General features: G+C 48.4%; 1 protein-coding gene across 1 annotated transcript in view; it reads right to left on the bottom strand.

The window, feature by feature from the left end:
- OIT3 (oncoprotein induced transcript 3) overlaps window positions 1-10900 on the bottom strand; it is an 18812-nt gene that overhangs the window by 7646 nt on the left and 266 nt on the right. The window contains 4 exon segments of the mRNA XM_009874013.1: window positions 3359-3481; window positions 6254-6376; window positions 10074-10184; window positions 10774-10900. The exon segment at window positions 10774-10900 is cut by the window's right edge and continues 30 nt beyond it. Of these exon segments, the coding sequence (XP_009872315.1) occupies window positions 3359-3481; window positions 6254-6376; window positions 10074-10184; window positions 10774-10900 (484 nt within the window).

Genomic DNA, 10900 nt, shown 5'->3' with positions numbered 1-10900 from the left:
AAACCGCAAAAGGAGAAAAAGGGTTTTTTGTTTTTTTTTTTTTTTTTTTTTTTTCTTGAGAAGAGAGTGCAATGCAGAGATGAACATCCTTTGGAGAACTGACAGGCTCAATTTGGATTTAAAGTTTCGCTGTTCTAGTAACTCCTTGATGAATAAGAAAACGTAACGCGCTCATAAAGGTGCAATGCAGGACAAGGCGCTTTGGATCCCAGCCACAGCTGTCCAAAGGTCAGGCCCAATTTGATTCTATCTCCATTTCTAAATATCTTTGTTTGGCACAAAGGGGCAGGAAGAGGAGACCCCCATTTAACCTCCGCTCTGGTGTTACAGCAGTTGTCTGGGTGCACTTCACCACTCGGGCACAGAAATGAGTGAATAAAACCCGTGAGCAGATCCCCCTTGTGATCCAAGCCAACTCATGGTTATTTGGGAAAACGCTCTGGGAAACTCCTTACACCAACAATTGCTGAGTAATCCAAGCCACCCTAGACATTCCCACACAAAGCAGTGCTCAATCCCGAGCACAGCATTTCAGCTCTCCCAATTTAACAGCGGTGCTGCAAGCAGATTGACGGCGTGCATCAGCGTGATTCAGCTCTGAGCAGCTCTGGTTCTCCCAAGAGAGCAACAGCCTCACAGGGCGAGCTGCAAAGAACCTGCCAGAGTCTTGTCGCTGTACGCAGACATGTTATTCCAGGGCAAGCGGTGAGGCCCTGCCAGGATGGAGGTGCCCAAGAGAAATGAGTTCTCCTGCGTGCCAAGGAATCCGCTTTTACTCACAACTTCTTGCACCTGTTCAAAGAGCTGTGCTCTCCTGACTCGCTGTCAGCGTCCGTCTCTTGCATCCCTGCCCTGGGCTCACCCCAGCCTGAGAGGCTCCCAAGAGCCTCACCCAGTCTTTGCCAGTCTAACATTGCAGTTCTTCATCTTCATACTGCAGAGCAGCGCCTGTATGAACTGGGAAAGCCTCCTCATTACCGCTTTAAACTTTGCACCAACGCCTGCAAGTGCCCTGACTCTGGCAGGAAGCTTCTGTGGTGGGTCCAACACTCACTTTGTTGCCCGATGTTGTCGGCACCACGCTCCTTGCCCAGCCTGCGGCTCCCTCCTCGGCCTTTCAGAGTACAGCTGCTTGGAATAGAGGACAACTTTTGGCACAGACTGCTCAGCAGAACAGGCTCTCTGGTGCTGCAGAACCCCAAGCCACTGCTGCCAACACCAACACCTCACCCCATCGCACCCTGCTTAGCTGCACACAAGGATTGGGCAGAGGACGGTCTCCAAAATTCCAAGTTTCTGGGAAAAGTTGTAGCCAAGACTGTGATTTCTGTGGAAGGTTATTAACGTTTGTTCTGAATGTAAAGACAGCGCAGAGGAGGCTTGACAAGCTGCAGATCCAATTGCTTCAGGCAACTGTGCCCGCCCTGCACTGTTAATCATGCCGCTATAAACCTGATTAGATGTCATAAAAAATTGTGTGGTACAGTTCCAAACATATTCTATCGTATCTGCTCAAAATTGCAGACCACCGTGTGGGGTCATAAATTCATGAAATGCAAAAGAACAAGCAATCTCACTTTATGAGACGCCGTATCCCGAGCTCCAGGCTTGGCACCCGACAGTGCTGCTGCTCTCATTAGCAGCCTCAGAAGAAGGAGAAACACTAGCTGAGATGTGCGTGGCCTTCTAACCCTGCTGGGGTTGCCTCGGGGAGCCAGGATTGAAGAACGCTGCTCTTTTCTGGCTTGTATCCATGAATAAGTATAATCACAGCTCATGGAAAGCCCCATCTCCTCCTTCCTACCTGGCTCTGCTGGAGCACTAGTGAATCCCAACTGTGCAGTGCTCACCCCTGAAAACAGTGCCCTGGATTTCTAAAAAGCTTTAAATACAGCAGTTTCATCAAGCAGAAATCATTCCAACCTCCTGAGGTGTACCCTGAAGCCTAGATCTGTTCCTCTAATTGAAGTCTGAGCATTTTGTAATCCATCAGACTACAAGAGATTCCGAGAACACCAGGTAACACCAGCCCATTCGTATTATCTAAAGCCTGAGTGAATCAGCCCACGACAGGCTCCCTCTGACTGCATTACAGATCCTGTCTCAGCTGTGGCCTGAGTCCAGGCCATTAGCAAATTCCCATGGAAATGTCTGAAGACAACTACACAGGTTCTTCATGGGCCCACCAAGGCTGAAGATGAGTGGAGAGCTATGAGGTCTGTCTCTACCAGGGCAGCAGCATATCTTCTGCACCTTTGTGCAGAGCCTGACAGGTCTGAGGAGCAGTGAAGCAAGTCAGCTGAAGCCCACCAGAGAGCATTACCTCTGCCTTTTGCATGCCCACAGGGCTCTCCTCAACACACAGCTTTGACTGAACATCCCTTCAGCAGTGGATCATAGCAGACATCTTCTCTGAAAGACACACGGGCTACTCAATGCTTTCAGCATCTCAAGAGCTCAGCTAGCCATGGGTGATACCCAGAAAAATCCTGGGTGCAAGTCCTGGACTGTAGGAAGTCACTGCATGAGGAGCTACAGACTCTGCTTAACTCTCAACATCCTCAGGAACTTCTTGCCATGATCCTCTGCTCCTCAAACTCAGCGCTGCAAGAGCTAAATTGACCCCTGGTAGCCTGGATGTATTTGAAACGGAACTCTCACTTGGATCTTGCAACCCAAAACAGGCAACACATTTATTTCAAGTGCATGCTATGGGTGTGAGCTGTAAAGAAGGATTCTCTGCGTACGGGAACGGAGTAAAGGTCAGATGGAAGGTCTTCCAAGGATGATGTTATCCTTGCCTCTATGCAGCAGAAGTAACAGTCAATTTTCAGATGCTGTCTTGGGCACCTGTCGACGGGACGGTATTGGTATCACAACTGCTTCAAGATGCTTATTGGAATGCTGACAGAGACACTTGGGCAAAAAGAGGTCTGTCTCTCTCTTCAAGCTTATTCTCGGAGGGACTGAAACACTTGAGCTGAAATTTTTAAATCCCTGTTTGAAGCCTGGAAACTTTCTGTTCTAACAGCATAAATTTGTCAAAGGTATTCATAGCTAAAGCAGAGCAATGCCATGGGACACGGTAAGCAATATTAACTGTAAGTGAACACTTCCAAAACCATCTGTGATGCAAGATGCACCCAGTTGGGTCCTGTGTCTCTGTTCTCCTGCCCAGTAAAAAGAGTCACACCTCCAGGCTCTCAGTTTTGGATGATCTGTCATTAATGACAAAGCTCCATCAACCAAATTGGAAAGGACAGACTAAGAGAATACAACAAAACCCAAGAAAAGTTCCTTCAGATCTACTTCTGGCATCCAGGGGACAGAAGCTGTCAGGGAGACTTCATTAACCTACCTTGGCAAGTGCGGTTGTCTTCTGACAGAACCAGTCCCCTCGGACACTCACATTGGTACGTGTCTTCCACTTCAACACAGGTATGGCTGCAGCCTCCGTTGTTATTGTGACAGCCTTCGATTTCTGTAAAAGAATGGAAAATCAGCACACCCTGCTCCTCGAGCAGCTGCGTGGCACCTGGAAACTTCTTTTTAACTCTATAATTTCCTATGTTTATCGTTTCACCATCAAGTCGACAAGGAATTCTGTGAAAAAAACTTATCAAATGAAATCACGTGCTATAACCAACACATGTAAGAATCACAGAACGGCCTAAGCTGGAAGGGACCTTAGAGATCATTTTAATCCAGCCTCCCTGCCGCCAGGGATGCCACCTCTCGAGTAGATGAGGCAACACATGGGGACCGAACGGGAATTGAACTCGCGACCTTGGCGTTCTCAGCGCTCTGCTCAACTGACTGAGCTAACCGGTCCCCTAAGGCTGACTGGGCAATCTTCAGCTTGGCCCTTTATAACTTCTGAGACATCCTCTTAAACTACGTTTCTATATTGTTTCTTACTTCAAAAAGGCAGCAGGAAAATCACTGAAATACATTCTGAAGATCTGAAAATCTACAAGTAAGGAAACTTGCAGTTCTTGTTGGCTTTCTATTATAAAGAACATAACAGAATATAATGATTTTTATTTTCTTTTAAATAACCTTCACTGCCTCTTTTTTTGTTGTTTTTACCCTTTGGGATGAATACTGCTAAATCTTCTCAGTAGAACATATAATATAAACAAATCATAAATAGGGTATTTCTCCCTGTGCCTGCCACCAGAAATGACTGGGTGGTTTTCAAATGAGATGTACAGAAAAGAATGGAAATCCCATACTCAGTCCTACGCCTTGTATGGAAAAAAACTGCCTGAACACTCCCACATGAATCAAGGCAATGGGTAAAGCAATATAATTGAAGTTCTTAGATACTCTTAATGCTACTCAGCCTCACCAGTTAATGTAATCAAGCTAAATCCTTTGTATTTGTTCTCATTAACAACAGTTGTGAGGTGGCTCACAAAGCCAAGGCCACATCTTTAGAAATAAAACTCACTAACAAGACTGCAAAAGTCCCCAGCAGCAGTGTTAAACTTCCGAAAAACACCATCCGTCTCATGGAAGGGGAAATTATATATGAAGGCCCTAAAATCAAACTTTGGGAGCAGCAGAAACAAACAACTTTCCAAGCACAAACTATTCCAGCCCTGTCAGAAGAGGAATAAAAACCTGCCACGTAGCACAGCTCACAGGTTTACGTAACACCGCACCAGCTCAGTGCTGAATGCAAAGGGACAAAGCCCACAGAGCACTTTTTGGCCCCACACTTCTTAACAAGTCTGTAAGGATCACTCTGCTCAGCAGCTTTCCCAAGGGAAAGAGGAGCACAGAGAGGAGATTTTCACAGAAGTGAGATAAAATACAAAGATGATTCAGGGGCTGGAGCAGCTCTGCTATGAGGACAGGCTGCAGGAGCTGGGGTTGTTTAGTCTTGAAAAGAGAAGACTTCGGGGGGTCCTAAGAGCTGCCTTCCAGTACCTGAAGGGAACCTACAGGAAGGCTGGGGAGGGACTTTTGACAAGAGTGTCCAGCGATAGGACAAGGGGAAAGGGGTTTAAGTTGAAGAAGAATAGATTTAGATTGGACCTTGGGAAGAAATTCTTCAGTACGAGGGCGGCAAGACTTTGGAATAAATTGGAGGTGTTCAAGGCCAGGTTGGACGGAGCCTTGAGTAGCCTGATCTAGTTGAGAGGCGTCCCTGCCCATGACAGGGAGGTTGGACTAGATGATCTCTAAGGTCCCTTCCAGCCTGGGCCAGTCTAGGATTCTATGAAAATGTGCTTTGGTATCCAAGAGGGAAAAAACAGGGACATCAGCTGTCGGTGAACCATAAAGAAGGCTAGAGTTCAGCCCAAAAATACAGCAGCCATCCCTCTCTCTCCCTGCACCACAGTGTTTGCCACACAGCAGCCAACATAAGGTTTCATGCAGGCTGAAGACATATTCTGGCAATCAGGTAGCTCAAAAGTGAGGCACAGCTGTAGCTGTCTGAGGTCCCACAGCATGGGTGAAGGGACAGTAGCTTTGCCTCTGCAGCGGCACAGCGCTCTTCACAGCCGACCACAGAAAACATCAGGCACGCATCAATTCTTGCTGGGTTTCCATATTCCTGCTCAAAAATGTTGTATGTTGCCAGTGACAACGGTCCAAAACTACAACTCGGTCTCTAATGCCCTGCTAAGCCACCAGTCTAAACTCATCACGGGTTTTCAACCTGGCTACGCCACCACTGGGAAGTAACTGTAGCAGCTGCACACAGCAGAGCCCACAAGCAACCATTTCCGAAAATCCAGCCGTCGAAAGGCAGCCCTAATCTCAAACCTAGCTTCTGTTTACAGGCTGGCACCTCCTCCCCTCAATCTCCATCCTGGGAGGCTACAGGGTCCTCATGCTCTAGTCTAATGTCATGACATTACTCGCTACTTCACGCTGGCTGTCAAAACCCAGCACTGTTAAATCTGCCCCCACACAACCCTCCAGAGCCAAATCCCAGCATCTCCTGCAATGACTAACTCTGTCTAGGCATCCCGTCTTCCGGATCCCCTGCTGCCTCTGCCCCCACAGAGATAAATACGAGCAAATTCCCTGACAGAAACAAACAAGGCAGGGAGAATAACAAGGAGACTCCTCTCTGCTTGATTAGAAGGATATTTCAGTAACAACCCCACTGGCAAGCACAGAAGTGATACGAGTGACATTTAATCCCAGCTGCAGAGAGCCAAGAGAGAACCAGCGCTGCAAGGGAAGGGGAGCAATTTGGATCGTTTCCAGCCGGCTGCGATAGCTGGAATCTCACCTTCACAGGTTTTCCCGTCGCTTCCCAGCGTGCGCCCGATCCCACACTCACAGCGGTAGGAGTTCTTCAGGTTAACACAAAATTCACTGCAGCCTCCGTTGTTCTGTTCGCATTCGTTTTCATCTGAGCGGGGGGAAATAAATAAATAAACAAGCCACTGTGATAACATGTGCCCCGGTAAACACGTGGCTGGCAAAAAGGGGCTGCGGGGAGCTGTGGCCAGACCGTGGACTGGCTTTCCTGGCCTTAGGACCCAGACCAGGGCAATGGAGACGAATAGTCCTGCCAAACGGCAGAGATCCCTGAGAGCAGCAGAGTGTTTTGCCATGCTGTGGCTACCTCAGGAATGAAGCAGATCTGGAGGAAAAGACCAGAAGCATAGAGCAGCCACTGCGGAGTGAAGATGGACACAGTCCCATTAGGAAATTTCCAGACTGCTTCTACACGCTGAGGACTTTATGTTTTCCTTTATCTTCTCATCCTAAACAATCCTTCACTCAAAGATGTAAAAATGGAGTCAACTTCACTGCCTGGTAAAAGCTACAGCAACTTTAAATGATTCACCTCTTGCTTTGAGATAAAGGCACGAGAACGAAACCCAGCTGTAAACACAGAAACAAAGCTGAAATCAAACCAAAACATTTTAATGAACCCCATGAAGCTTTCCATAGAAAAGCAGTGTCGTGAGAAATTTCAGCATTTAGTCTTCTTGCCCCAGCTCTGCTGCTCCCAACCATTACCTGCTTGGACACCCTGGACTGAAGGTGAGATGAAGAGCTCAGTTCGGACCTTCTCCCCCCAGGGACTCAGCTCCTCACTGCCCCACGACAGCCCTCCCTGCTCTGCTCCTCTGCAGCCTTCCGCGGAGCCGGGGCTCCGACCTTTCCAGCTCGGAAGAAAGAGAAGTGCCTGAGCTGGCATCCCACGCTTTCTGGAGCAGACTCTGAATAAAGGTTGCAGAATAACCTTGTAATAGGCCTGGAATGTGTTTTTAAAACCTAAGCAATATATTCGTGAACAGTACCTGTGTCACGTTTCTGTGCTGGCTGCATTCGAGCTCCAGATTAGAGCCCTCCAGGGTGCTGAGGGTATTTATTAAGGAAAAAGCATAGCAGATGCTTTTGAATCTCTTAGTAAAGCTCTGAAAACTCCTCCTAATTTTCTCTTTTAAAGGCTAAAGTTCCTTCGTCTGTCTGCTTTATTTTATTTTTTTTTTGAAAGGTACTTTATTCTCCGAGATTCTCATTCTTCAACCTGATTTAATCTCTGCATACAAAAACTGAATCAAATAGAGAGGAAAGGACAGTCATTGCTGTTGCTGAGGCATAAAACTTAACAATTTCTCTTAGGCAGGCCAGAAGGTTGAGGTTATCAATAAAGGCTCGTGTGGGGTTTCACCAAAACAGTTCGGAAGTTACCATTTACTCCAAGTCAGAAACTTAAAACCAAGAACAAAGGAAAATACCACTTTAAGAGACAGGTCAGATACAAACTCTCTTCGGTGTAAGTGGTCCCACGCACACGCAGTACCCGCAGCTTGCAGCTGCTGGTGGCGTCTCCGTCCACAAGTGATGCGAACTGAGTATTTTTAGCCAAAGAAAGGGCTGGTGCCCTGCTTTGGGAGGCAGGAGGCACGTCCAGGAGACACGGGACACTTCCCTTTGCACACTTGTGACAAGCTCCACACAGTCCCTTCTAGCAATAAAACTAAAGCTGCTTAAAAGCAGAAGGTGAGGAGGAAAACGGCTACTGGCAAAGGCATGGTGGTGTGGTTAGAATGTCCTAGAGCCTGGCATGATCAAGGGCTGTACCCAGCAAATTCACCTTGACAGTCCTGCAAGTTTTCTGTGACACACAGCAGATGTGCCCCTGCTCTTCCACACCAGTGTCAACCAGCACTTCTGGGACACTGGTTGGTTTTGTTGCTGAGCTGATTTTAACCATGGCTTAGAACTATACTGAACCAGGTATTCGAGAGCTCAGAAACAACGCACTGAGTTGATGGATCCATGACAGAAAGCCTAAGACCTAAGCTAACACCTAAGTAAGCTTCCAAATGAAAATATAACTGAGGATCAGCAGTTCTACACTGAGACTCAAAGCATACAATGTAGAGAAGTCAGACTAGCACAGGGAGGTTCAACAGAGCTACTTATGTTACTGCAGCATCTTCAGCCCCCCTTTTAGGGGGAGCTGGGAAAGGAATAATATTCTCCACACAGGAAAGGCACAGGAAAGACTACTACAGACTTGCTCGGTTTCTCCGGAAGGCCGGCACAGTTGCTCTCAGAGATGTGACTGCACAATTATGTGGCACAAGAGAAAATCATTAGGAAGATGAGTGAGCTGTACAACGAGCGAGGCTGTGGGTAGGTAAACCAGTATGATTATTATAGCTGAGATGTGCCATCTGGTTACCACAAAGAGAAGCAGCAGTGCAGATATTCTGCCCAGCCTGGCTGTGAGGAGTTGAAGGCAGCTGCAGCACACACAGACTGGCTCCGGGCTCCTGTACGCCTCCCTGCTGCAGGAAATCCTTTCCTGTGAGCCTGCCACACATTTATTGAGTGCTGGGGCTTGTCAAGGGCACTTCTGTGACTGGAAGTCTTGCACAGAACCGGCCAATAAATGCTTTTAATTAGCTGAGAGAGCTAAGTCAGCCTCTCAGCTGCAGAGATGTGGAGCAGCAGCTTAAGCAAAACCCTTCTGCAGAATCGGCGTGGGCAAGCCTGAGGCTGCAACAAAGCCAGGCTGCTCTCTCCACAGATTGCAATGACTGCGGCCCCTACCCTGATGCCCACAGACACAAGGAGTGCAACGAAAGAAATCAGACACACCTGCTTTGTCAGCTGTAGTCTGTATGGAAGAAACTAACCTGCCACGCACCCTCCCGGACCACCTCTGCTTTCAACACCTCCACCAAATCAAGTCACAAAGACAAAGGTGAAATCCCACTTCCCCTGAACATTAGCACCCCCTCCTCCCTCTACATCACATCTTCCTATCCATCGGTGCAGATCTGCAGCTCCCCAACAGCCACCCCTTCCCAGATCCTCACACTGCCCCCACGGACCATCTTCCTCTGAAGACCTCGTCATCCAGGGGCTCTACATCCCACACACACAACCACGGCCATCCTCTTCTCAGAGGTTCCATGGGGATTCCCTCCCAAATCTCTGCAGCCCACCTTCCCCACTCTGCTCTTACAGCCCTCTCCCCCCCTCCTGGTCACGCTAGGCTGCGTCAATGGTATTCAGATACCACCTTGTCACCCTGCCAAAAACCACCGCGGCTGTGCTGCGACTTCAGTTCTCCTCAAGCCCCAGGCCCTGGACAACGTCCCCACAAAGGCAGCAAGCATGGTGAAGCTTAACATGTAGCCCCTACGTCAGCCAGCGAAAGTTTTCTTGGAGGAAAGAGACATTCAACAGAACGAGTGAGAGGAAATCTCAGATGAGATGCATCGCTGCTCCTGAATACCAATGAGACTGCGCTGCGATCTCGCAAAGAGACTCTGTTGCTGACAGCAAAGCTGCTGCCTTCAGCAGCTGGACGAGGCAGAAAACAAATCTTGCCCCTGTACATGCGTAACTCCAGGGACACCAGAATGTATTCAGTCACAGGATGTCACACCTCATCCCACAGGGAGAGATCAGGAACTGCTTACAGAGTCAAAGACCTGTTCTAGGCAGCAAGGGCGAAAAACTCCTCTCAGAAGACTTTTCCTTTTTTGTACTGCTTTGTAGGACAAAAGATTAAGACACAACGAAAAAGGGGAAGGAAAGCATCAGTAACTGACACAAGTTACTTCTACCCTTACCAAGACACGTCTGTCCATCAGGTCCCAGTGTCGTCCCTGGGGAACACGTGCAGTCACCGGTGTCCAGGCAGGAGCCCTGGCAATCCACCACATCACAGATGTCGTAAAAATCTAGGGCATGACAAGCGTGCTGTCAGCACAAATCACTGTTCAGGCAACGAGAATGCTGTATTGGTACCATCAGCTTCACGCCCTGTGTCTAGCCCATCAGTTATAGACCTGGCCCACATTAGGAAAGCTGAACCACTGAAGCTGATAAGAAACAATCTGGTTTAATTACTGTAAGTCAGAGATGCAAATTCTGGCTTTGGTAGCATGCCAAGACAAACCGCAGGGGCCACGGAGAGCATTAAATCACTGTGGCCAAGTCAGCTACAAAAGATTTCCACTAGCTGAGCAAAGGCTGGTATTCATGGAGGTGGAACTGCCTAATCGATCTCAGACGGACAGGCAACCACCCGCACCGCACCGCCCTGCCTCCGGGCGAGAAAGCCAGAAACCAGTGACCACCTCTCTCAGGGATATAGAGTCATGGACTCACAGAATGGTTTGGGCTGGAAGGGACCTCTAGAGGTCATCCAGTCCAACACCCCCACAACAAGCAGGGACATCATCAACTAGATCAGATTGCTCAGAGCCCCAACAACCTCCTGTGCATCACCGGGGCATTTCAAGAAGAGCAATCTCAGTGGTTACTTACGCCCACAGTACGCGTGGAAACAAACACTTGGCTTGGTTAAGTGATACACGTAGTACCCGCCCGGACACGCCTTGACGTCAACCGTGGTGTTCCAAAGGCAGCAGTTCCCATTGAAGCTGGCACAGGC

This window comes from Apaloderma vittatum, unplaced genomic scaffold, assembly GCF_000703405.1.
Source record: "Apaloderma vittatum isolate BGI_N311 unplaced genomic scaffold, ASM70340v1 scaffold21607, whole genome shotgun sequence".
Taxonomy (NCBI): Eukaryota; Metazoa; Chordata; class Aves; order Trogoniformes; family Trogonidae; genus Apaloderma; species Apaloderma vittatum.
This window is presented reverse-complemented; position numbering and strand designations above follow the sequence as displayed.